Source organism: Dipodomys merriami, unplaced genomic scaffold (assembly GCF_024711535.1).
Source record: "Dipodomys merriami isolate MVZ:Mamm:240054 unplaced genomic scaffold, mDipMer1.0.p SCAF_20, whole genome shotgun sequence".
Taxonomy (NCBI): domain Eukaryota; kingdom Metazoa; phylum Chordata; class Mammalia; order Rodentia; family Heteromyidae; genus Dipodomys; species Dipodomys merriami.
In genome coordinates, this window is record NW_027203382.1 from 30,316,026 (window position 1) to 30,344,006 (window position 27,981).

Below are 27,981 nucleotides of genomic sequence, written 5' to 3' on the forward strand. Positions count from 1 at the left end.
TCCCTCCCTCCCTCCCTTTCTTCCTTACTTCTTTTCCTTTTAATGCTGGTACTGGGACTTGACCTGAGGGACTTGTACTCTCATTGGGCTTTGTTTTGCTCAAGGCTAGTGCTCTACCACTTAAGCCTCACCTCTGCTTTTGGCTTTATCCTGGATAATTGGAGATAAGTGTCTCATAGACTTTCCTCCCCAGCTGGGTGTTGAACCAAGATCCTTAGATCTCAACCTCCTGAGTAGCTAGAATTTCAAGTATGAGCCACAAGTGCCCAGCCTGAATTCCTTTTACATGAAAATGAAACTAATTCTGCTTTTCAAATGTTAGGCAAGTGTCACAAACTTAAAGCACTTTTATTGGGGACCAGTACAACTAGAAAGAGGAAATCTTGTAAACTGGTTTTAGGATCATACTTTATCTTACAATAACAGAGAACTGACACCTACTAAGAGCAAAATGAAAAGAAATGAAACAGGGCTGGAAGGTGGCTCAGTGGTAGAGTGCTTGCCTTCACATGCATGTGGCCCTGGGTTCGATTCCTTAGCACCAATTAAGCGGTTGGAAGTGGCACTGTGACTCAAGTGGTAGAGCACTAGCGTTGAGCTGAAGAGTTGAGGGACAGTGCCCAGTCCCAGAGTTCAAGCCCCCTCGACTGACAAAAAAAAAGAAACATAATCAATTTAAAACATATAATGGGAAATTTATTACTAATATGGTAACAGTGAGAGGAGATCTAAATACTTAAAATACTTAAATACTTAAAAATATTTGAAGGTTCTCATTTCATTAACAAAAACAAAAGCAGATATGACACATTCACTTCACATTCTCAGACTGTCATTGTAATTTCCCATGGACTGTGTCTCTCTATATATGCATATACATACACATATACATGTATAACATAAACTTCACATTATAGAAGGCAAGAAAAAAATCTTCAAATGGAAATATATATTATTTCAAATAAACAAAACATTCAATATAGCAGCAATGCTTGTCTTTAAATACATACAGTATTATAATAGATTCTTACATAATATAGATACATCCCAGTAGCTCTTTTTATTATTCTTGAACACCCATATAAAGCAAACTCCAAAGTCCTGGTTTCATTTCTAAGTAAGTTAAGAGTTCTACATTCAATAAATATTATACAAAGAATAATGGTAAAACACAAGATTGCAGAACATTCTCAGATAAGGAGCAAGTCAGGGAAGAATCAGGTTTGAAGGCAGACAGGGATTCTGCAGGATTCCCAAGGCAAGAGTGTGATCGGACAAGCTCCCTGAAAGGCTGGAGGCCAAGTCCAGAGAAATGTGTCCATGGGGAAAAGAAGGCACTGCCACCTCTTCACCATCCACTTGAATGTGGCATTGAAGTCATGAGCAACTTGGGAAACTTCCCAAGGGAGAGGGCATATAATCTTTTCTCACCAGGAGGCAAAATACAGAATTGGGAGGTTAATATTTATATGTCAGTATTTACATCTCTTTTCATGACACAAAGTATAAGAACAAGATTTCAAGCCAGGGACTGATGGCTCAGGCCTGTAATCCTAGCTATTCAGGAGGCTGAGATCTGAAGATCAAGATTTGAAGCCAGCCTTGGCAGGAAAACTCCATGAAACTCATCTTCCATTAACTCGTAAAAAGCCAGAAGTGGAGATGTGGCTCAAGTGGTAGAATGCCAGCCTTGAGTGAAAAGCTAAGGGACAGTGCCCAAGCTCTGAGCTCAAGCTCCAGTGTACACACACACACACACACACACACACACACACACACACACACACACACACACACACACACACACACCAACACGCCTTTGTGTATTTGATTCTGGATTTAATTGTATTTAATTCTGGATGGTAGGAAAAATATTTCGATCCTCATTTCAAATCTAAGCCCACCCGTCACCTTGCTAATGCTTACTGGCTTCCAAAGAACCAACACAGTGATGAGTGGGCTTTGCTTAGCTCTGGCTCTGGCCACAGAAGTTCCCCTGCATTTATGTCCTCGTTTCCTATTTCAAAGGTTTTTCAGAAAAGGTAAATGTTTCAGTCTCACAATGGGTGTGGACCCATGTTTGCTTTCTACTATTATTACTGTCTGATGTTGCAAGATATGGCCCCATTTTCCAACCACTCCCATGCTATGTGAAGAAAGCCAGAGAGCCAAGCAAGTGCTCACTGCTGACAGAACTGAGGCTCCTGGAGACCAACGTGACTTGGTTTCTCCATGGCCTCACACTAATGAACTTGTAATGGCCCTCTGAACATGCTTGGTAATAGTTTTTGGTTTTGGTTTTGTTTTTTAAAGGATAATTAGGAGAGAGTTAAGAAAACAGAAAAATGCATTAAAAAAAAGAAAGGGAGAAACAGTAGTGCCACTTGGCAGTGGTACTATGAACTTTTTTTTTTTTTTGTCGGTCATGGGGCTTGAACTCTGGGCCTGGGCACTGACCCTCAGCTCTTCAGCTCAAGGCTAGTGCTCTATCACTTGAGCCGAAGCACCACTTTTGGTTTTCTGATGGCTTATTGGAGATAAGAGCTCATGGACTTTCCTGCCCGGGATTGCTTTGAACCGTGATCCTCAGATCTCTGTACAGGCATGAGCAACCAGCGCCCGGCTTTGGTACTGTGAGCTTTTTTTTTTTTTTTTGTCGGTCGTGGGGCTTGAACTCTGGGCCTGAGCGCTGTCCCTCAGCTCTTCAGCTCAAGGCGAGCGCTCTACCACTTGAGCTACAGCGCCACTTCCGGTTTTCTGGTGGTTTATTGGAGATAGGAGTCTCACGGTCTCTCCTGCCCGGGCTGGCTTTGAACCTCGATCCTCAGATCTCAGCCTCCTGAGTAGCTAGGATTACAGGCGTGAGCCACCAGCGCCCGGCGGTACTGTGAACTTTTAAACAAGCAAAGTGCATTTCACGTGAAGAGCAAAAAAATGTAAAATATATTTAAATACTTCAACTTTCCAAATGGTTATATTTTTGGCGTTGATCACTACATCTTTCAGTAGTCACTGAACCTGACATCAAAACTTAAGGAATTTTTACTTGGGAGTTCTGCAATTTCCTAAGGGACAGATTGTCTTCAAGATTGTCTTCAGATTGTTGCAGATTGTCTTCAAGAATATAGCTACTGTGGTGTCTGTACATGTGTGTATATGTGTATTATACATGTGTGTATATAGTAGTTCTCTTGGGTGTGGGTTTTGGTACATATTATCCATAAATATGCTTCCTATATCTTTAGGAACATTCATATTTTTTTCTCTTTGGTGCTAAGATGAGAAGAACTTTTATCATGTTACATTTGCAATCCAGCTTGACATAGGTCAGAAAAAAATTAGGTGACCATAATAATTAACTTAGAAAGCTGTCATATTTCACACAACTTTTCCAAGAAAATTTAGTGACTTGATGGTTACTTAAAATAAAATTATCCTGTTCTATAGGAAATGATCTAATGTTTTTAAAAACCTGACTTACAATAACAACCTATGAAAGGGAAGGTGTAGACTTAAGGTTCTGATTCATGACACTTCAAGGTACTAATCAGTGCGTATTTTCCAGCAGGAAATATGATTTAAAGAAGCAGTTGAAAATCAGGTATGGTGGTGTATGTCAATTCCAGCACTTAGGAGGCCAGCTTGTACCACATAGTAAGAACCTAGCTCAGCAAAAGGAAAGACAAAAATCAATGGAATTACAAAGGATACCATTCATTACAGCATTGTGCAATACACAAAAAAGCTGAATAGACTCCTTTACTCTTCAGGCATTACCTGTCCCAACTCACCTGCCTGTCCATCTGTACCTCCTTCCCGGACCATCCACACATGACAAATGCCACATGAAGTCCCTCAGCCCTACACTGAACAAACAAGGCACCAAGAGTAAATTATGCTTTGTCAAGCAGGCAATTGGGACAATTCTTTGGGCTTCTCTGAGGTAGTGGAATCTCTCTTCCCAATATTCAATGGTTCAGAAACATCTAGAGACCTGAACTAAAAGACAGGGGAGTGTTTACGTTACTTACACCCTGTTCCCACATTGGGGAGGGGGGTTTGTATGATTACCACATATTTCAAAGGCTTCTTCAGTAGAATCCTAGCTGTTATGTGGAAAACGAAGATATTAAGGTTGCCACCTGACCAAAGTAGGCCATTGCTTCCTGAGGGCTTTGGGCAACTCATTACAACTTGAATTTATTTCTTCAGACTGTCTAAAAAAAAGTGATGCACAGTTAGGAGCTCAATAAATATGTGATGACTGATTGGATGTTAGGATCTCTGATTTAGCTTAGTGAGATTGCAAGCTAACACATACATTAAAAAAAAAGAAATCTCAGCAGGGTGCTGGTGGCACATGCCTGCAATCCTAGATACTGAAGAGGTTGAGATCGGAAGATTATGTGGTTCAATTCCAGCCTACGTAGAAACCCATGAGAGTTTTATCTCCAGTTGACCAGCAAGAAGCCAGAAATGGAGCCATGGATCAAGTGGTAGAAGGCCAGCCTTTAGCAAAAAAGCTAAGGGACAGCTCCCAGGCCCTGAGTTTACGCTGCAGTACTGGTGTGTGTGTGTGTGTGTGTGTATGTGTGTGTGTACGTGCACACACACACACATACACACACACACATACAAACCCAGTGAACTACAGGCTCATGTCATCAAAATCTGGATGACTCTCCTTCGTTGATGGGATTTTAGACAACTTTCAAACACTGAGATTAAGTTCAAGTGGTGTTGGCATAGCAAGGCGTTCCGCTGCATGTTAACTCACTATATTAGACATTCTCATATCCAATATGATTCTCTCACAATGATGCCATCATGGGATTTTCATCCATAAGTAACTTTTATGAGGACAAAGTTATCCATTCTCTCTGTTGTTCTTCAAGCTTTTCTGCCAAACATTTAATCAAGATGGGGTCCACCTTGGAATCAAACTTATTAGCAAACCAATGCCCATCTTTCATAAGCCACCTCAGCTCCGCAGCTCCATAAATACACACGCTTCGAAGGTGAGAACCAGTACAACTGGGGTAGAAGAAGCCTTCATAATAATTCCATTTGACAAGGCGCGTCTTACTTTGTAGGTCCGACACATCCTGGGCAGACCTGGAAATCCCGCCAGGTATCCCTGGCACCCGCATTAAAGTAGCCCAGAAGTGCTCATCGGGAGAGTATGTATCTTTAGACCAGGCAAAAAAGTCTTCAACAAGGGAGTTGTTGAAAATATACTTAACAAATGCTTGACTTAAAACAAAATAGGCACTGCCAACAAATATCTCGATGTCATGGGGCGGTGCTTCCTTGGAGATGTTTGTCCTTATTGGTAGCTTTATGTATTCATAAGGCACACTTCTGAGCTCATGGTGATAAGTGAATCTCTCCACTTTACTGCTAGGGGGTTTCACCGTCTCTAACATATTTGCTCCATTGAGTTTTTTTAACTCCGACACTAATTCAAAATTTGATTTCAGGGGGAAATCTTGTCCGCACAGGTTGATGACATATTTCCATTGAACTGAAGACTTAAGAAGGTCTGATAAGCAATTCAAATCAGCTTGGAGTCTGGAAATGTGGGCATATTCCACAGCCTCTAATTTGGAAGCAATGAAAATATTGGAGAAGCACTTAGCTAAGTTGTTCATGGCAACTTTGAAGGTATCAGGAGACTTGAGGTCATAATGGATACAATAAATATTGTGTTGGTTGTATATCGCATGAATGAGCCTCTCAACCATAATTGCATCTTTATGGACAACTAAAGAATAGGCTATTGGGAAATTCTTTTCCTCCCTTGAAACGAGCTTTTGATGGTACCTTCTTAGACTCTGATAAAGGTCACAATTGCTGGTCATTGCCACAACATCATCATCCTCCAAGTCGATGATATCTAGTCTTCTTATTTCCAGACTCTTACCAATTTCTAGCGGCTCCTGTTCATAGATCCCTGAACAGTTCACTTCATACTTGACCTCATCCTTAATGTGGCTATATCTGTTTCTTACAAAAGGTGAGGTACTTAGGGAGTACTCAACCAAGTATATGCCTCTTTGAGGAAACAAGAGTCTTCCCACATTTAGAAGCTTTAGTAGAGAGAACAGCCATAGGGTTAAAAACAAGATGAAAACTTTCTGCTGTAGTGTGTACTTAAAGCAACATTTGAATGTCTTCATTCTGCAACAAGAGAAAGGAATAGTAAGTATTAGTTAATTTATGAAGGGATATTAAGAAAAAAAATCAGGCTGAGAAGTTGGCTCAGTGGTAGAGTGCTTGCCTTGAATGCACCAGACCTTGGGTTCGATTCCTCAGCACAACATAAGCAGAAAAAAGCCAGAAGTGGTGCTAGGCTCAAGTGGTAGGGTGCTAGCCTTGAGCTGCAGGACAGCACTTAGGCTCAGGACTGACAAAAAAAAAGTTTCTCCAAAAGTTATTGGATGCCTATGAACTGCCCAGTAGAATATCGGGCTCAAAGATAAATAAAGCAAGGTTCTTGCTCATAAAAAAAGACCCAGAAATAAGGAAATTGAAATATAAGAGTTGGTAATTTTTTTTTGCTATTTTGTGATAACTACACCAAAATTGTGAAGGATGTTAGTTACCAGATGAAATGGAAGATCAACTCCTAAAGTAAAAAAGTTTCTCCTTGTTGTTGTGAGGGATTGGTTCCAGAACCTTCATGATACCAAAATTCATAGATAGTCCTTTAGATCAGGCAGCTCAGCATCTGCATATAATTTATGCATAATCTATCTGTATACTTCAAGTCATCTCTTGATACTTCTAACACATAATGCCTACACATCACTTATGCATGTAGATTTAGCACAGCGCTTGGTGCATGGTAAATGCAAGTTTTGCTTTTAAAAACTTCCTAGAATTTTTTCTTTTCTAAATACTTTTGACCCCTGATTTACTGAGGAACCCATAGATCTAAAGGAAAGATTGTTTCCGTGTTTTATATAGGCTGCATTTCTGCTTTAGTGTATTTGAGGAGCAACTGCTCTGAGTTGAGCAGAGGTCTAAAGAAGTAGATGTATCCAAAGGTATCAGAGACACAAATGACTCAACTGGGGCCAAAAGGAACATCTAACAGGATTCAGCCTCCAGATCCTGCTTAGATGGAGTCCAGTCTGAGACCTGCTGAGTCTGAGCTGGGCAGGAGGCCAGGGCTGCCTGCCCAGACTGGGAAGGTTGCAAGGAGCCTGGGGAAGGGAGGAACAGAGGAAGGGAGGAAGGGAGGGAGGAGCTGTTAGAAGTCTTCCATCCAGAACTGCTTCTGAATTGCTTTAGCTTTTTGGGGCAGAGACTAGAATGAGTTTCAACTGGGACAGCCTAGGCACACGGCTTTCAGAACCTCTTTTCTTCCTCCCTAGGCAACTTCAAGAAGGAATGTTCAACTGGCCTGGGGTAAGGCTTTGATGTCTTTTGAAAGAAGTGGTCCTTCAGGGACCCTGGGCCAGATCCAAATCCCTTCACCTGCTTATCCCTGGCCACAAATTCCTTCAACTGAAAGCCTTCCTTTCCTCTCATCAGAAATAAGACATGAAAATGCTGTGTTCCCTGGTGTGAATGAGTTTCTGTCAAATCTTAAAAGGGATGATTGGACTTTTCCCAACAGTCTGGGGAAGTCAGCACAATAGCCCGGGCCCTAATCCCGAAGGCCACCATGGTGGGAGGTCTGGGAGTTCCCAGTCTCAGTTTAGCTTTCCTTCAGAAGGGCCTTGGCATGGCACCCTCCTGAGCTGTCCCAGGGGACTCTGCAGGGAGTCTGGCGGCACCTCAAGCTGGTTACATGGAAACCAGCTAGCAATGCCACCTGGCTACCTCCTCTGTTGGAGACTCGGGCAGGAAGCAGACACGTGTTTTGCTAGCAGGGAGAATGTTTTCAACATTAGCAATTTTCCAAGGGAGAAGGGGATTTTTCCCTTCCACCTGTGCAGACCAAACCAAACCAAACCAAACAAATTGTCTTGTGGAGTTTAGAGCCACATGGATACAAGTTTCCTAGTGATTGTGATGATAGAACTGAAAAAGAAAGTAGTGCAAAGTTTGGTGGCCAGAGTTCAGGTGAAATAAAGTCGGCAATAACTCAGTGGGAGGCCGTTCCTTAGTAAAACCCAGTAAGGATGTTGCACGAAGCATTTCCGCCAAAGCACTCTTCTTCCTGAGCTCTCCAGGGATTGCTCTCCTCCACCCACATATCTCTGCACAGTGATGTACAGCTGAGTGCCAGGAACCCCATCCAAGGCCAAATGGCCACAGCCATCAGCAGCTTTCCAACAATCTCTTCCTAATTTAGCAACTTGAAAGTAGAATGCTCCTTTTCCAGGGAAAGACAAAAAATAAGGGAGGCAGGAGTCTGGGGTATGATTTAGTTTAGGGATCAAGTACTGTACATTGCAGTTCTTTCCAGTTGCTCACACAAGCTATGGAAAGTTGTGTGGCACTGGGGAAAGAGAAGAAAGTGGTTGGACTTCAGGACACCACACACCTGGAATTAAGTCTCTGGAGGAGCACTGTGAAGTGACTATAACCAATCTAGCTGCCCTCTCCCTACTTTCTTGCTCCAAAATGAGGATTAGAAAGTCTAATCCATCCATCCTTCCTTCCTTCCTTCCTTTCTTCCTTCCTTCCTTCCTCCCTCCCTCCTTCCTTCCTTCCTTTCTTTCTGCCTTCCTTCCTTCCTTCCTTCCTTCTTTCCTTCCTTCCTTCCTTCCTTCCTTCCTTCCTTCCTTCCTTCCTTCTTTCCTTCCTTCCTTCCTTCCTTCCTTCCTTCCTTCCTTCCTTCCTTCCTTCCTTCCTTCCTTCCTTCTTTTGTTCTTCTTGCTTTCCTTCCTTTTGGTTCTGGGCCTGAGGCTTGAACTCAGGGTCTGGGTGCTATCCCTGAGCTTTATTTGCTCAAGGCTAGCACTATACCCCTTTGAGCCACAGCTCCATTTCTGGCTTTTTGGTAGTTTATTGGAGATAAGAGTCTCATGGACTTTCCTGCTCAGGCTAGCTTCAAACTATAATCCTTAGATCTCAGCCTCTTGAGTATCTACGGTTACAGGATGAGCCACTGGCGCCCAGCTTAAGCCTTGGAAGCACATCCATGAGGCTTTTTTGTTTCTCTGTGCCCAACTTGCCTGAATCCAGTCTTGGAGCTTTTCTAGTACACTACACAGGACTTGCTACTTTTGCTGTTTAGATTACCCTATGCAAATAATGCTAAGAAAGTGACTGTCCCCATTACTGTTCTGATTAAAGCAGGAGGTGGCAATGTTCTATAGAAAGACAAATCTACTGAAAACCTTCTCAGGTGTTAAGCATTAAAGGAGGCCATACATGGTCCTTCCTGCCCAGATTCAGCCAGACCTCTGAGATGGCCTAGTAGTACTTGGACTATAGATGGGTCCCTTAACTTCTCTACATCTCTGTGACCTCAAGGGTAAATAACTATGGTAGTTAGATGAAGTAACACAGGCAAAATGCTATCTGTGCCTTCCTTTCCCTCCGTTTCCTTATGTCCCATGATCTCCTCAAATCACTCTACTACTGCTACTCAGAATTTACAAATCCTGCCCAACCCTATGGTTTATTGTCTTTATTTGCTTGGCAGTGCTGGAGATCCAATCCAGGGCATTGTACAAGTGCTTTATTGCTAAGCCATACCTCTCATTCTTCAGTTACCTCTTTTCTTCCCCCAAAGTGTCAACATAAATCCAGTATTTTGGAATCAGTGGCTGACTGCCTCCATCTTATGCTCTTGATTATTTCCTATCATTATTATTAATGTAGTCTTGCTCAATAGTTATTCTAGGCACTATTGTACGTGTTTTATATGCTATAACTCAATCCCTTCCATACATCAGTGATGTGGAAAGTGCTTTCTAAAAAAAATCTTTAAGAAATTGTATAAAGAAGTTGCCATTTAACAAAGGAGTTTATGAATACAATGTATCTCAATTATCACCCCTCTATCCTCCTCACCCATCCCTCGCCCATCCCTCACCCATCCCTCCCAACCCACACCATCATATTTTGCAGGATATAGGTTGAATACTTGACTGTGCTCTCCCACTCTTTTTCACTTCATTGGTCTACCTCTCTTCCCTTGATCCCACCTCATCCCTTTCGAGTATCCATTTCCTGGTGTTTATTTTGTTGAACTCTGACTTTGCCTTTCTGAGGAATTACACTATTTGAGTTCTCCTTTGAACCTACCACATTTCAATTAACACACTTGTATATACTTCACTTGTATACCACCCAGAGTACTTACTATAAGCTAATTCTATAAGTCTATCAGCCAATTCAAGCTTCCACATATAAAGGAAAACATGCAGCCTTTGCCTCTCCAGGCCTGACTTTTTTCACTTAACATATTTTTTCCAGGTTTGTAAAGTGCGTTAGTTAGAATAGGAACTCAAAATCTTGTTCTAGAAACGCATCTGGCTCTCTATGCAAACCTGTCTCTTGCAATACAAAGAAAAAATTCTCCATATTTTCCATAATAGCTCAGCCCTCGACTATTTCCTCACTCTCTTATCTTATCATGCTAAAGCAGAGCAGAAGAGAATGCCCTGTGTTGTAGCCTTGAAACCTCCCGTGCAGACGAGGAGAGAAAATATACATGGAGTGCTAGCCGGGAAGGAAACTGGGGGATGAGTCACATTTTCCCCATAAGCTGATGCTGGGACCAGTCAAAGAGCTGAGGAAGAGTTAGTTGATCTTTGGCCAAGGGGATCCATTAAAGAAAAGCAAGACGATCCATCCTTGGGGGTTCTGCCACCAGTGAAGTTTGGCTCATATCCTAAAACCAGGGACTTACTGATTCATTCCTTCTCATCGCTATCTGTGATACAGTTCAAGCTATCTTGAGAATGCCTCATTCTTTTAGAAAACCTTCTGGGTGAAATCACTTTGTAGGTGGAGAATAGTTCCTCAGTGGACTACCTTAAAGTTTTGTTTTACTATGTCAAGTTTGAAAAATAGACTGTGAAAAGATGAGTGACTTGGAAATATTTTCTTTCTAAAGTCTTACAGTGAAGAATCAACCCTTAAGTATGTAATATAAAAATAGACTCACTTAAAAAAAAAGGACAATACACACCCAATAATCCTGATTCTGTGGCAATAGAGGTCTTTTTTGCTGCAGCAACTTGGTTCCTTGAGGACACTGGTTCTCCCTTGATGACTTGCTTACGAAACTGGAGTCTGTTTTGGATTAAGACCATCAGGTGGGAGGATGACTCAGTCCAGATGCATTTTTTTCAACACCCCCATAGAACCCCAAGAGTTGTACAAAGGAGTAGAAAGATATGCTTCATGGTGACCTTACATTCTGGTTGTTCTGGAATGAAGATTGCAAAGGCAACGCGTACTGATTACACTGCCACTGAGTAAACATAGCAACTGTGTCAAACACAAGATCTGCTACATTGGGTCAGTAATACACTGCCAAGGGAATCAAGTGGCCCTTCAGTAGTAAGAGTTCAAGCTCCATAATGAAAAGAAAAAAATGTTTCCATTCTCTACTTACAAAAGCAAACATTTTCATTTTTAAAAAATCAGCAAGTCAGAAGTCTTAGAAGAAAAAAAAAGCTTGCAGTTATCCATAACTTGGCCTCGATATTCTGTGGACAGCATTTCCCCTCTGCTTTTAATAAATACATCTCCCCCACCCCCTTTGATTGGCTTGTCTTTAACTTCAGCCACACAATACAAGTGTTGATATGTTTCTTTTAGTTCACATGTATTGTGAACCAGCCCTACTCTAAACTGAGTCTGTAAGTTGTGAGAGAGTAAACATTTTCTAGCAAGTAAACATGCTTTTGAGCAGGACAAAAACTTCTAGAACTTCTCCACCAGTGCTTAATTAATAAGCCTAAAACTCACAAAGAAGCCTAGAAGCAAAAGCTTGAAGTGGCAAAAGTGATTCGAGTCTATATTGCTCCTTTTCTAAATGTGCCCACTCACCATTTAACCCACCATTCCTGGGATGCTGGGAACATATTTCTCTTACTGCATGTGTCTTAGTCTGTTCCTGCTGTAATAACAAAAAATACCGAGACTGGTTCTTTGGAGATCAATGTACAGCTGAATGCTTGGTGAGGTCTTGTTGTATGCTTCCAAGATGGCACTTTCTTGCTGTGTCCTCACAGGGTGGATGTAGAAGGGCAAAAGAATAGAAGTAGTGAATATCTCCCTCAGAGCTCTTTAGACAGTCACTAACTCCATTCATGATGACTATTCCCTTGTACCTTCATCATCTCCTAAAGGCTTATCACATTGGCAACTATGTTTCATCATATGAATTTTGGGAGGACACATTGAAGTCATATGAGTTCACCTAACTGCTATCCATCAAAGGACTAGACAGCTCTGGTAGACTAGACTAGACTAGACTCACACAGCTCTGGTAAAGGTCAACAAAAGACTTCCTGTTGCCAGTCTCTGGACCAACCCTTCTTAAAAATCTTTGTTGCTTGATTACTGTTTGCATTATCTTATTCTGTTTGATAAATCTACCAGGTAGATGCGATCATTATCCCCACTTTTCAGACTGAGAAACTGACTATCTCATGTGATATAGTGAGTATACTGATGAGCTAGGATTTCCAATTATGGTCCAGTTTCAGAGCCTTTACTATTAAGCATAACTCAAGACCACTTCTCCAATCTCAGTAGCAGAATCCCCTTGGCTAAGGATCCTAAGTATCTAGCTGCTTGGTCCCAGTCTGTGGGAATCCTTCTAATTCAGATCAGCATCAACTCTTGCCTGGATATGAAATCACTCCCTATCTGGGATTCCCTTGTTTTCTTCTAGTTTTCTTTGTATTGTAGCTGAAATGGACTTTAAACATATAAAGCAGATCCCTGCCCATCCCTAGTACCACTCCCTACATGTAAAAGCCTTCACTGGGAGTTCACCTCACTTAGAATGAAATCAGAAGTCTTATTTATTGCTCTGCTTCTGGCTTTTTGGTGGTTATTTGGAGATAAGAGTCTCAAAGACTTTTCTGCCTGGGTTGGCTATCAATATAATTCTCAAATCTCAGCTAGGATTATAGGCACCATTAGCAGCCAGCTGGAAACCTTCTTGTAGAAGTCCTAGAACCTGACACATACTAAAGTTGTTTGGGTTTATTTTTGCATTCATTTTGTTATAGGACCTTCACAATACCGTTATGGGATAGAAAAACCAGTATCCTACTCAACACATAGGACCTAAAGACTTGCTCAAGAGGAATGACTTGCTGGGGTCACGTAAGGAGTCTGAGATGATAGAATCCAGACTAGAACTCAAGTCTTCTGACTTTATGTCATTAAGCAACTACAGGGCATGGATGCCTTTAAGAACTGTATATTCCTGTCTGGAGACAGAGAGTAGATAAGAACAAAGTGACTGCTGCCTGTGTCAAGTTCTCAGAAGAAAACAAGGAGTGAGAGGAGAGAGATGTGTGAGAGGATCTGAAGTAAAGATATCTTTCCTAAAAGGTGAGAGTCTGAGCAGATCTAGGTCCTGAGAAAAGTGGACTACACTCAGAATCAGCCAAGGAAGAGACTGACACCACAGGAACTTTTAGGAGTCCGCAGTCACTAATGAGACAGAACAGGGGAAGAGTGGGTGGATTGTAGGGGGGAAGAGTGGGTGGAAGGCAGGCTGAGCAAGTGGTAGTGCGCCAGCCTCAAGTTAAAAAGCTAAAGGGATGCCGGGCACTGGTGGCTCACGCCTGTAATCCTAGCTACTCAGAAGGCTGAGATCTGAGGATCGCGGTTCAAAGCCAGTCTGGGCAGGAAAGTCCGTGAGACTCTTATCTCCAATAATCCACTAGAAAACTGGAAGTGGCGCTGTGGCTCAAGCAGTAGAGCACTCGCCTTGAGCTGAAGAGCTGAAGGACAGTGCCTAGGCCTAGAGTTCAAGCCCCATGACCGACAAAAAAAAAAAAAAAAAAAAAAAGCAAAAGGTCAGTGCCCAGGCCCTGAGTTCAACCCCCAGTAATAGTACAGAGAAAGACAGAGAGACAGAGAGAGACAGAGACAGAGACAGAGAGAGAGAGACAGAGAGAGAGAGAGAGAGACAGAGAGAGAGACAGAGAAACAGGAAAAAAGGTTTCCTGGAAAAATTGAGAATCAATATGTTGCTAGTTTTATTTTTCTAGAACAGCACATCCATTATTCCTGTCATTCTGACATTTTAATTATTATTTGCTTTTCACTATTTGACAACACTTTTGTTAAAGAAAGTTGTTACTGAAATTTCAGCATTTCTCCTGGAGTCTGTTATACAGTCACATACTTATCTCCAATTTTGAGAGACAGGAAGATAGTTCCTCTAGTTAGTCCTGAGAATTGTTTTTCTCCAGTATGCTCAATACTTTTTTGACAGATGGATAGCCAAAGAATTTTTTCCCAAAGGCATTCAACCCATTCCATTCAGCTCTTAAATAGCATTTGTAATGACATGTGTTGCAGAGGGTGCTAACTTCTCTATGTTCAATATCCTTGCTGGGGCAGGGGGTGGTTTGAGGGTCTTCTCCAGGTGCAAGCCTTCAGTGGTTCATTATTGACGCTGTTCAGTAAAGTCACCCCTAAGGACTATGTAACTCGCATGCCATACTGAAGATTTTGCAGCAAGAGGAACACACAAAATGTACCCTCAAATAGTGCTTGTCACTTTGTAGTGCTCTGTCACTCAGATCTTACATACATCAGGTGACACTACCCATTGAGTTCCCCATAGGCCACAACACCATTGATAACTTTCTGTTTGCAACTCCAAAGGCTGGCTATCAGCTTCCTTAAGTTCAGGACCACTTTATCTGCAAGACTGTGAGACGTAAGGTCTCCATGAGAAGCTGGGCACAAAAGCCACACCACCGACCACCTGTAATTTTCCCAGCTATAACTCTACTGGCTCTTTCTCAGGGTTGGGAGAGTCACAGGGATCTGTCAGGCTGCATGGGAAATCAGCATATATTTATCAGGTGATCATCTCTTGAGCATGTGGGAAATCTGGGCTACGGATTGTAGCCAAAAAGTGCAGAATGCAGCCAGCTTTTTTATAGTCACACCAATTAGGTTGTGGGCTTCATCTTGTATGGTCCACAGGGCAAACACCGAAAACTGATGGTCTGTGTGTCTAGTTGTCAGGCAATGTGGATGGTCAAGAAGTCTTTAACAGAAAGTAGGAAATGTAGGCAACAATGTAGGAAACCAATGAAAAATTTTCATGTATAGTACTTTGAGATACAAATATTGAGTTACTCTAACATTTAAAATCTCAGAAGAGTGGATTCCAAAAATACCTATGCCCTTTAAATTTTAGGTTGATAGAACCTTGCATGCAATATTTCCCATTTTAGATAAAAAGGATTACAAATGAGATCATTAGTGCACTGGATCTTTATCACTAAAGCTTTGTCAAACAGAGCTTTCATTCTTGCTTGCTTTCTCTCCTCTCCACTGCCCAGCTCACTTAGGTTAGCACAAAAGATGAAAGCAAAATATACTGTGTTTCATGTTCTAAAATTGAAATGTGAGGAGAATAGTTTGGCTTCTTCCCCTCCCCCCATCAAAAGTAGAAAAATTAAATTGAAAAATGTATGACTATTTAAAAAAACAGTTTACATGTAGGCTCTACTCAAAGTCTACAGATGTGATTCTTTTTCCTCTCTTGAAACCTCTCAAAGAATTTGTTTTGATTTTTATGGCTAACTCTATATTTTATCCTCAACCAAATTAAATCTTCGCTAGTTTTGTAGCCAGCTGAAGAGGAATCGATCACTGATTTCTACATGTACATTTAAAGTAGGGCTTCTGATGTCCTTAAGGGATTACATTGCAGGGGCAGCATAGGATAAACAGAAGTGAATCAAGGGTATTGATATCAGCAATGGCTTACAGCCAAGCCACACTGCTCCTGAATGGATACATACTCAATGTTAAATCAGAACAAGAGATTGTTCATTTGTTTGTGGGTTTTGCTGAGATGATAGGAGCTTAGACAGAGATTTCAATATGCTCCCAAACTTCCACTGGGGGGAAAAAACTGATAGGGATGGATGTGATAGTGCACACTTGTAATTTCAGAACTTGGGAGGCTGAGGCAGTTGGATCTTTAAACAGGCCAGCCTAAGCTATATAGTGAGAGCTTGTCAAACAAACAAACAAACAAACAAACATATACAAAACAAGAAACTCATCCTGGTGCCAGTGGCTCATGCCTGTAATCCTAGCTCCTCAGGAGGCTGAGATCTGAGGATGGTGGTTCAAAGCCAGCCTGGGCAGGAAAGTCCATGAAACTCTTATCTCTAATAAACCACCAGAAAACCAGAAGTGGCTCTGTGGCTCAAGTGGTACAGTGCTAGCCTTGAGCTTAAGAGCTGAGGGACAGTGCCCAGGCCCAGACTTCAAGCCCCATGACCCACAAAAAAACAAAAAACAAAACCCCTGAAACTCAAGACCATCTTCCCAAAAGTTCAATGTTGAAATGCTTCCAGGAAGGTCTGAAGCTGGCATTCTCTACAAGGATGTAATCCCAAAATGGTTTCTATTAATTGGCAGGTCTCAACAAACAGGTACTATAATAACTAGAGATTGCTTAGCTTACTAAATGCCCAAGTTAGCTTATACACCATTTGTCTAGAAAGCAGAAGAACTAGACCCCAGATTTTCCAATGAGTTGTGAAGTTCAAGCAGTGTGGTTCAGAACCCAGAGCAGCCAGAGCAGTGAGATGAAATTCAGGAACAGACCTGTAGAGATGGCTGGTAGACTGCACTTGCCTTCGAACTTCCTACACTGTCAGTGGCAGAAAAGTGCTCTTTCAAAGACGTCCTTCCCAACTTCCATTGTAGAGAAGGTGGCAGTGAATGGGCTTTCTGGGAAAGTTTTTCAGAAGGGCTTGATTTTCAATATAAGTTTCCCCTACTGCTATCTTCCTGCCCAGAACTCCAACATAATGGCTAGGGTTGTAGCAGATATCTTAGAGCTTTGAAGTTCAGACCAAGACATGGTTGAAGACCTCAGCTCCTGACTCCTCCAGCCATTAAACCAGCAGTAGCAAACATCTTTGTGCATTTCTGTTACATGAGGAAGAATAAACCCTTCCCTGGTTAGGCAACTTGCATTTTGAAAGATGGCCACTAGAAAAGGGTAATGCACACACACACACATACACACACACACACACACACACACACACACACACACACACACACGAGCAAACTTAAATCTAAACCAGATTAAAGTCACTACATGCATAAAAGTACAATCCTGTTTATAGCCAAGTGCAAAAATATGCCTCAGAGATGCTGAACTTCTCCTCTATCTATATCTGGAGGCAGATGGAGGCTTTTGGTAAGCATCTGAAGGAAGACAGCTAGCCAGATTTACCAAATTAACTGTGATGCTGGCAAGAGGGGCAGGCTGTTCACCAGGCCTCAGTTAGACACCTTTCAATGGATAGCAAGCCTCCTCTCTATGGCTTCTTGCCACAGACAGGAGTAGGCTGCATGGTCTCCAAATGTCCTCTCCCAGGTGCTGGATTCCTGAGAGCGTCTTATATAACAGGGACTTCAGATCCAATTTCCAAGAAAAAGATGACAGTACCATGTAGACACCAACTCAAAACACACAGAATTCTGAGCCATCAATGGTTCCCTTGACTCCTTTCCCTTTTTCCTGACCCCATTCCTCTTCTTTCTGCCATACACGCACACCCTCCTTCTTGTATATACCTATGAGTTTGGAATTTAAAGCTAATGGTGAGCCAGTCATGGTAGTGCTTACCGGTAATCCCAGCACTCAGTAGGCTGACACAGTCCTCTGTCTGCCTTAGCTGGCTACCGGGATGACTAGATGAGCCAATGTATTGGATATGCACAGATCAACACACTGATGAATAAAGGTTATGAATGACATTTCCACTAGTTGAGCATCACTGACCAGGCATCATTCTACAAACCAGGACAAGGCTTTGTACTCAAAGGATTGCAACTGCCCCAGCATGCAGAGATGGTCTCTGAGAAGCAACAGCCACAGATTTCAATTGGGCAGGCTGGTGGCAAAGCCAAGCTGAAGACGTCCATGTTCCTCTGGGGAGGGGAACCAGATGTATACCTGTCTTTCTGGTCTTACAACCTACGTGCAGCTTTAAGGTTTTGTTGTGAATAGTGCTGTAAGGAACATGCTGTAGAAGTGTCTCTGCTGTACCCTGACTGAACAGCCCAAGGAAATGGAATTGAAGCCTATTAAAAGTTCCTGGCATGCAATTGGAACAACATATTTTTGGTGGTGTATAAGTCTAGTGTTTTCTTTTTATTATCTGTACTTTCACTTCCTGGTCAGAAAAATTAAATTTTATTTCTTCCCTTTTTGGAAATACTAGGACTTGAACCTGAGGCCTCATGTCTGCTAGGGTGTTGTTCTGTCACTTGGGCCACACCCCTTATTTTATTATTTCATATTTATGAGTGGGTAGGTCACAAAAAGATTCTTTTCCTACTATATAGAGAAAAAAACATGTATACAATTTACTACTTTCATTAAAGCATTTGTTACTGCATACTAATCATACACGTGAATGTGATATTTCCATACACACACAGGCCTACTGTGCCTTAGGAAGGCTCTGCGTTAAGAGAGATACAACTGGAAACATCGCCTCAGGATCACAGAGAACAGAAGAGAGGCCCTCAGTGGCTTCTTAGCACAACCCAAGTGCCAGCTGTTTTAGTTACAGAGAGAGACTTTGAATTTGTTTGCAGAGAAACTTTCCAAAAAGTCAAGTCAATAGGTAGTCCTAAGAATGTCTTTTATTTGGTGTTTTCCTTGCCCTGATGTTATTTTCCTCCTTTCTTAGGCTCTCTTCTCCATTCTACATCCCTGCCTTTAGTTCTAGACTCTCCTCATCCTCCTAGTAATGCTCTTTCATGTTCCAGTCTTTGCAATTGTGCTCCATTCTGCATGGCATTGAGCTACCACATGTCTGAAATTGGCAGCTGAAAAGAGGGCAGGCTGGTTGCTGGAAAGGCAACCTGGTGGAAGATGATAGATGTACAAGGTCAGCCCCTCCTCATGCCACAAAGGTAGAATGTCAGGGTGTGCAGCAGCACAAATATCCCAAATATGCTGCAATTACTCAGAGAATCCAGAGGGAAGAGAAAATGGAAACTTGGCAGGCACAGGAGCTTGGCTGGGCGCTGTCCTTCCTGGTCCTGGCAGAAATCCTTACCCTCTGTTGCAGTCGGACACACTGCTCTTTCCTGGGCTGTTTAGATCCTATAGCTACCAGGAGAAATGCCAGGGTTTTGCAGAGCCTAGGAAACAAGTCTAATCCATCCAGGAACCGACAGGCTCATAGAACAGGTCAGAGTCAGCCAAGAAGGATTCCTGTGCACAATAAGCAAGTATAATTCTTATCATCCAGGATACAAGGGCTCAAGTGGTAGAGTGCTTGCCTAGCAAGTACAAAGTCTGAGTTCAAACTACAGTACAAAAACAAAACACCACCACCACCACCACCACCAAAAAACAGACCTTGTTTAAAGAGACAACATCATCTACTTCCCTTAACAAGATTAGGGAAGATAAGAAACCCTGGAAAGGACTGGGAAGTTGGCTCAGTGGCAGAGCGCTTGCCTTGCATGCCTAAGGCCCTGGGTTCGATTCCTCAGCACCACATACGCAAAAAGAAAAAAGCCGGAAGTGGTGCTGTGGCTCAAGTGGTAGAGCGCTAGCTTTGAGCTGAAGAGCTGAGGGACAGTGCTCAGGCCCAGAGTTCAGGCCCCACGACGGGATCAAAAAAAAAAAAAAAAAAAAGAAACCCTGGAAAATCACAAGAGAAGAGAGAGGAATGAGAGGTAGAAAAGAGCAAGAGAGTGAAAAGCAACAAGAGAGATAGAAACACAGAACATGAATGTGGAGTAAAGAATGTGTTACCCACAAATATAGTAGGAAAGAGGCAAGGTCATGGGGTGACCTTCATATTGTTTAGTAAATACAGATGAAAGTGCCCTGTGAAATGAACAAGCCATCAAGATAGAATGGTTTTGCCTGCAAGGGCTGTGTGTACAGCCTGCTGAAGCTCTGCCTTATCTCCCGGGTCACTCCCCCACCCAGTTCACCAAGTAGCTCAAGCCCCTTATCTCATTTCCAGCTTTTACCACGGTTTGCCATCACAGTTTGAGAGTGGTAGATCTAACTGGTCTTTGGGTTTTCATTTCTGTAGGAGGCTCCTTGGTCATAAAAGATTCATCCATAGGTAGGATTTTTCTCCTGATAATCTTTCTTATGTCAATTTAATTTTCAAGCTCAACTCTAGGATGAAGTCTTAGCTCCACCTGCCAAGAAGAGTTGTTTAGCATTCCAGGAAATACCGTCATCATCAGGTACTTTTTGGTCTCGTCTGTAGTTTTGCTTATCATGGAAAGGGAAAGAGTTCTCCAGTACAGAGGGAGAGACATTTTGAAACAGCATGGCTTTAGGGGTTCTGAAGTTTTGTTTCATTGGGATTTCAATACAGAATTTCAATGCTGGCCAGGGACTAAATAAGGACAATCTCAATGGGCCATGCTGGACTCCTGGCCCTTGCATGCTCTAGCAATCATTGACTCAAAGCATTCTTGCCATAAAACTATTCTGCATTTTCACAATTAAAAAAAAATTATTCTGCCTCTTGCTTTTTGAAGTTTGTTTTTGGCACATACAATTATCTAATTATGCTCCTTTATCATGTTCAGAGCCCAATTCACATGTGTTTTAGAGATAACTGTAGTTGCCTAAGTGTATAAACTTGCATAAACTTGAGTTCTAAAGCATAAAGTAGAAATCCCAAGGCACCAATTTTGCTTTCTAACTTTTTGGATTTACCTCAACCTTACTATAAAAAAAGAAACACACAATTAAAACTCACCTTTGTTATCACTCTACTCCCCCAACAAACCACAAGCTAATAGTATGAACTATCTAAGGAGAAGGTAACTCTCTTCACTGTTCCTGACCACACACTCTCGGTGGCCATGGCCATGACTGACACTAGAATGGGGTTATAGAACAGGATCCTATAAAGAGAAGCCTCATGATGAATACTTAAGAATTGCAGTGATTGATGTGATTGATGACTGGTGACCCTTACTCTTCTGATGCCAGCTCCACAGGACTGCAAAAGAGGCCCTGGTTTTGAGAAGGGCCTCTAATGAAGAGTTTCACATTGTTTTTAATTCCTTGGCCTGCTCCTCAGAAGCCAAATTAGTAGAGGCTCCCAAAGGTGGGATTCATTTGATACACTGATTGACAGAAATAGGATCCAAACAGATTGTCACATTTGGATCTAGTAAGAGGAAATTCAACAGAGACAAATGCAAAGACTAACAACGCTTCAACCCAAAAAATTAACAGCTCTCATACCAGATGGGTGAGTGTTGTCGAATGGGAGCATTTGTAGAGGGTGGTTCAGTATCTGGGCTGACTGTGCATTTGGCATGAGTGCCCATTTGTTTGGTGTAAGATTGCCAAAGAATGGAATGAAAGGAAGAAAGGGAGGAAGGAAGGAAGGAAGGAAGGAAGGAAGGAAGGAAGGAAGGAAAAGAAAAAAGAAAGGAAGGAAGGAGAGAGAGAAGGGAGGAAGGCAGGCAGGCAGGCAGGCAGGAAGGAAGGAAGGAAGGAAGGAAGGAAGGAAGGAAGGAAGGAAGGAGTAAACCAAAACTAGTATGTCAGGAGACGCATAAAGCTTCAGGCCAGAAGCTAAAGCAAAAGCTTTCCATCAGCCTAGATCTGGGGACTAGAGAAGGGCCTAGCATGCCTCTACTCTGCTCTGACCTGAGCAGACCCCAAGGAATGTGTTCATGTCTTAGTTCAACTGTCCCCTCAGCCAGTAACTGATGGAAGTCAAGATTCATGGGGAGAAGCTGGAGGGAAACAGGAAGGTTAGGGGTTAGGAGGTGAACAACTGGGCTCCAACAATTAAACAAATGGCTGGGCCCATCTCCAGAGATTCTCATTCAGCTGATCTGGGTGGTCCTAGGATCTGCCTTTCTAACAAGTTCCCAAGTGACACTGCTGCAACTGACCCAGCAATGAGGTTTTGAGAACCACTGCTCTAAGTAACAGGATTCAAGTTTATTTCTTTGCTTTTTTATTTGATACTCTATATTCCCAAGATTTTACTAAGGTGTTGGCCTGTTTCCCAGTAAGTCTAAATTAGGGGAAATTTATTGGCTTTAAAGCCTCATATATTTCTATGTCCAATTCTAAAATTTCATAATGGTTAGCAGAAATTCCACCTTCATTTTCTGACCCTTAGCATTTCAGCTTCATAAGCAGACTTCTGTTTCTGCTTCTGCTACATTTTTCTAGCATTATATATAATATGACTTCCCTCTGGCCTTCTATTTTTCCTTTGTTTTTTTCTACAATGTTCAAGATACTAAGATCTGACCTGCTTTTACCAAATACCTGACTCCTCCATCTTCTAAAAGAGGAAATTGTGGGTCCATACCTTTATCCCAAAGCCCAGATTGAGCCCACCATTCCCAAGGGCCTATTAGAACGGAGACAGCTGCATTCAATTCTCCTATACTTCCAAACCTAGTAGGAAAATTACCAGCATATGGAAATACATATCAAATGACATGCAAAACAATGCAAATTAATACCAAACACACAACTCTAAATTACTTGGGTAAAGTCTGAAAGCCCCATCACTGATGTTATCTGCTTTGCTCCACCACACTCAGGAAATAGTGACTGGATCTTGTATTACAATCAGTCTCATGCTTCACAACACATTGGCACTTGTTGACATACTAAGCAGAAGATTGCAAAAGGGATCCTAGTCTTAACTTGCTACTAGTCTCACAATGCTCTAGGCCTCAGATTCTTCTGAAAATGATGATGTCATGTAAATGACATCATCAAAACAAAGCCAGCAGCACCGAGGCTTAGTGCCATTTGCTGTATACCACATATTGTGTGTGAAGATGTACACATACAACACTTACAACATCCTGAGAGAAGGTATACACAGCCTGTACCTCTTTACATGTAGTGCCATATCAGAGACCTGGAAACAGAAAGGCCAGCATGTGAGGTAAGGTGGGATAAGAGTCAAGGACCAGGACATCCCAGTCTCACCCAACCTTGCCCCTGCACATGCTGCAGTTCTTGCATATAACTTTTTGTTGTTGTTGTTGGTCATGGGGCTTGAACTCTGGGCCTGGGCGCTGTCCCTCAGCTCTTCAGCTCAAGGCGAGCACTCTACCGCTTGAGTCACAGTGCCACTTCCCACATGCTGCAGTTCTCTTGGTGATGGTGATCACTGGGTCACCATCTCTTGTTTCCCCTAAGCATTAAATTTGTATGATCTTGAGAAGAAAATTTCCAGTTGTACCATCAAACATGCTTCAAGATATTGTTTCTCTTAAGACGTTGACAGTTTGTAGTATATGAAATTTGATATCAAAACGTCATCACAAATTGTTTTTTTTAATCTGATATCCAACAGGAAGAGGTGTTTCAAGCTATCCTGTAGTTCAACTTCTTCCAACTTGCTCCATCCTTTTCCCATTTAAGCATCTTGTATCTGGCTGTGCACTCTGGAGCGATTCTGGGACCTTTGCTACCACGGCTCTTAGATCTACCCCTGGGTGATGGAAGAGGGCTTCTCTCAGCTTTCATTTCCATGCACAAGCACAGGTTCTTGAGATGCACTCATTAAAAGCATTTCAAGAGATCTCATAATAAGGCAAGTGTCACAAAGGGAGAGTTTTAGCAAGAATTTATTTTAGTATAATAGGATAAAGTAGGGAGAGATGAAAAAAAGAAGCATTTCACCATATGGGAAAGAGTAGCAGGCTACCAGATTTGTGGTCTTTAGACTTCCTGAGCTGGGAGAATATCCAAGGTGAGGTTGTCTAGCAACACCTAATCCTTAGACAAAGGTTATAGGTGTCTAAAATGGGTGAGGCCCACGCAGAACTCAGAAATCTTCAGGACTTCCTTTTGCCAGATGAGACTTTTATTCTGTTCTTTTTATTCCTTAAGGAGCTTTGCAGCTTTTCACTATTCCAAGGAAGAAGGCAGGGACAGACAGCCCTTTCAAATCCCCATCTTCTAGTAATTTGACAAATAAAAGGAGGTGGTTAGAAGGAGCTAACTGCTTTAAAAAAATTACATTTGAGGAGGTGCCATTTAACAAAGCAGTTTATAAATACAAATACAGGTCAGCCCTTTTGCTTTGTGTGTGTGTGTGTGTGTGTGTGTGTGTGTGTGTGTGTGTGTGTGTGTGTGTGTGTGTGTGTGTGTGTGTGTGTGTGTGTGTGTGTGTGTGTGTGTGTGTGTGTGTGTGTCCTGGAGCTTGAACAGGGCATGGGTGCTATCCCTGAACTTTTGTGCTCTGGGCTAGCAATCTACCACTTGATCCACAGCTCCACTTCTGGCTTCTTTTGGTGGTTAACTGGAAATAAGAGTCTCATGGGGGTGGGGGGTGGGGTGGAGAGGGGAAGGCATGGTAAGGGGAAACAAAGGAGGAGGCAACAATGCTTGATAAGAAATGTACTCACTATCTTGCCCATGTAATTGTAACCCCTCTGTATGGTATTTTCACAATTAAAAAAAAAAAAAAGAGTCTCATGGATCGACTTTGCTGCCTGGGCTGGCTTTGAATTGAGATCTTCAGCTCAGCCTCCTGAGTAGCTAAGATTACCAGCATGAGCCACAGGCACCTGGCTTAATCTGGTACTTTTAATACTTGTCTAATATAATATATAATGTCCCCGTCTCCTCGTCTATCTAGCCTGTCCCATATCACTTGTCCACACCAGGCTTCAAACACCACCTCTGATATATAGATGGTGGCAAGCTTTGGAGAGTCAGCCATGGCCTGCCCCATCTGGCTACTGGGATGAAGAATCACCTGAACTTTTCACACTAATTCCAAGTCATTACTGTTACCAGCTGTCTCTCCGCCCTTAAGACTCCACCTTACCTACTGTAGCAGCTCCTCAAATCCATTCCCATGTAGCAGCTTATGTTTCTGCTTGTTCATTTGAGATGGGTTCTCAGTATGTTGCCCAGGCTGATCTTGAATTATTGGGCACAAAAGACACATGCCTCAAGAACATATCACTGCACCTGACTGGTCATCTGGTTCTAGGCCCCACTGGCTTTAGTCTGGTATTCTTCTTCTCTGTCCTCTTAGACTATCCTGGATATTTCCATTCAATGCTCTCTGCTCTGGTCTGAGGAGACAGTCTTCCTTGTGTTTGGAATACTCCCCTACTTCCCCAATCTTACTCATCTTTTCATCTCCCCTACAAGGCCCTACTTTCAACCCACAAAGATAAGCTACAGCCTGGTTTACAGTAAGGGAGAATTAACTCTTCCACCTTGTGTTTGTCAATTGCATTATCTTAGTGTGTCTTCCTGCCTAAGGCGGGAAAATCCATTCCAGATGATTCAGTTTCTATTGCAGTATGTGGTGCCAGAAAAAGCCCAGGTCACTGGTCATTCTCCCAACACTAAAGGCTCCTTACAGAAAAGGTACTACAACACTGTCTTATACAGCCTCTACCTGTAGTCCCCACCTACCCCACCCCCCAATGACTAATGGTCTTTCCAAATCTGTTTGGAGAGTATTGAAGTTAATTCATGTGGTGCCAACTCTTGATTATTGCCTAGTTATGTCTTCTCTGCCTACCTTTGTGCAGGTGTGTTATTTAGCAAATGATTATAAATATCGTCCTCCTCCAAAGAGCACAAACCTTCCCTCTCTTCCCTGTTCTCCATAACTCCCAAAGAAAGTCTCCTTGTAGTCTCCTTCCTGGGAAAAATTGGGTGCCATGCAGCTCTGTTCTTTGGCTACAATTTCTCTCCTAACACTTGTAAAAGAGAATTCAACATCTTAATTGACATCTTAATTCTCTCGCAGAATTGGCTCCTGACAGTGCGGCGTAGGAACAGCTCCCTGCAATAATTCACTTATGAAGACTTCACTTCCTCAAGACACGATTAGCCAAAGCCGCCAAAACCCACTGTTAGTCCCTAGGTGTTATAGGTTGACAGATGGCTTAATAATAAGGGCATGTTTTATGTATGTAAGATCAAAAAGAGTGATCTGTATGTCTAACAAACCAGATGAGAGACTTAAAGGAACGAACCTTACCCCCATCTCCTTCAATCATCTAGTTTATTGCTCTTCATTTGCAAAGATAAGATAGGTGGAGTTGGGGGTGGGTGTATGCGCCTAAGGACGGCTGGCCCCTCTTCACCTACCCAGCAAAGGACTCTTGTCGACCTTTATAAACAGCACCCACCCACTCGCACCTTTGCCCAGGTAAAGACCTTAATGGGACTCAGGAGTCCAGATGGTTCTGTGACTCAGGTCCCCGGGGCCTCCCGGGTCCGCGCCGCCACTTCGCAGGGGACGGTTCCGGCCGGCTCTGCCGCAGCGACGCCTGACCTTAAAAAGCGCAAAGCTCGTCCCTGCAGAGGTGCGGCCTGGGACACGTGGCCCGCAGCTTGATCCCCAAAGAACTACGGGAGTATGCTCCCCCGCCCCCCACGGCTCGAGCGAAGCTTCCCGGGGAGCTCCCTGCACCCCTGCCCCGCGCTCGCCCCGCGTCCCTCTCCCGAAGCCCAGTGGTCCCATGTGTGTGGCCCACGGCGGCGAAGGGCCGAAACCGGGGGACGCCAGCTTCCCGCAAAGCGCGCGTGCAGGAGCACAGCGCGTACCCACCCACCCGGGAAGCGGGGGTCACCCGCGCCCGCGGCCCCGCTCCGCCCCGCGTCTCCCGGGACGCGCCGGGTGCCCTGGGGCGCCCGCCCGCCCTTTCCAGCGCCGGCCGGGAACTTTGCAGCGTCTCGCCCGCGCCGGTGGCTGCCGCGCCGGCCTCAAAGTTGCAGCTTCTGCGGGGCGCACGCCAGGGCTGCCTCCCCCCCGCCCCGTCCCTCGACTGCCGACCTTACCCCCCCCCTCCGTCCCCTCCCCCGTGCCCTGACCGCCTCCGTGGGACTCGCTGGCTCCGGACGCCGAGCCAAGACGGGGCTCCGTCCAGACTTAACGCCCCGCGGTGCCCTGGGGTCCCCACGCCTACCGCCCGGGGACTTGGTGCCCGAGTTTTCCCCGGGGAAAGTGAAAGTCGCGAGGAGGACGGGGTCGGGTCGGGGTGGCGGGGACACGCCGGCGTTCCCTGATGGCCAAGTGGACTTACGAAAGGGAGCGGGAAAGCCCCAAGCGCGGGATCCCCGCGTCTGCGGAGGCCACCCGGGGGGGGGCGCGGGCTGCGCTCCGGGTTCCCGGCCCCTGGGCGATGACCCACTCGCGTCTGCGTCTTCCTCCGTCGCCGCCTCGGCTAATGCGCCCTGCCTGGGAGTCGCTGTCCTTCGGCCCCGGGGTGGGGAGCGCCGAGGGCCCCCGTGACGTGCGGGGGGAAAGGAGGGGCGCCGCCGCGCTCCCGCCGAGGGCGCTGCCGGCCCTGCGCTCCGGGGTCCCTGCGCCGCGCCGAGCTGGAGACCCGAGTCCCGCGGCTCGCTCCAGCGGGCGATCGCCGGGTCCGGCGCTCGGCTCGTTGCCCCTGTCCGAGCCACAGCCAAGTTCGGTTCCCACCCGCAGCACACACTGACCACAATCCGAGGTGGGGACAGCTAAGAGACTTGTCCTAAGTCGCCCCCGAGCGCGGTGACCAGGCCGACTCACATCCGCGACTTTGGGCTGTCCCGCAGCGCCCGGCTCCGCGAGGCTCGGCCCGGCTGCAATCGCCAGCCGCGTCGCGTCGGTAGGCGCGCGGCTCTCCTGGGGAAGACCCGGGGTGTCCTACGCAGCCCGGCCGAGTACTAGCAGCGGCGTGGAAAGGTGGAGCCTTTGCCCAGTAAATAGGACACCCAGTTGCCTTCCCATCAGTGCCTGGATGCCAGGGATAGGCTTCCTCTTCACCCCCCAGAGGGTGGCGGGCCTGTGGGTGCGGTCTCTGGCCCCACTCAGGTCGGCCGAATAA

The 27,981-nt window shown here is 44.1% G+C and overlaps 1 protein-coding gene across 3 annotated transcripts; it reads right to left on the minus strand.

The window, feature by feature from the left end:
* Positions 1-727: 727 nt before the first annotated feature.
* On the minus strand, positions 728-27,980 carry Gcnt4 (glucosaminyl (N-acetyl) transferase 4). Of its 3 annotated transcripts, none has more exons than XM_070031361.1 (2): positions 27,684-27,980; positions 728-6,180 (listed from the first exon to the last, which is right to left on the minus strand). In XM_070031361.1, the coding sequence occupies exon 2, from the start codon at positions 6,177-6,179 to the stop codon at positions 4,854-4,856; it is 1,326 nt and encodes a 441-aa protein (XP_069887462.1). In that variant the 5' UTR covers position 6,180; positions 27,684-27,980; the 3' UTR covers positions 728-4,853. The 3 variants fall into 3 exon arrangements, with proteins under 3 accessions (XP_069887462.1, XP_069887461.1, XP_069887463.1); XM_070031360.1 differs by lacking the exon at positions 27,684-27,980 and adding an exon at positions 27,611-27,641; XM_070031362.1 differs by lacking the exon at positions 27,684-27,980 and adding an exon at positions 27,199-27,275.
* Between the last annotated feature and the right edge of the window lies 1 nt (position 27,981).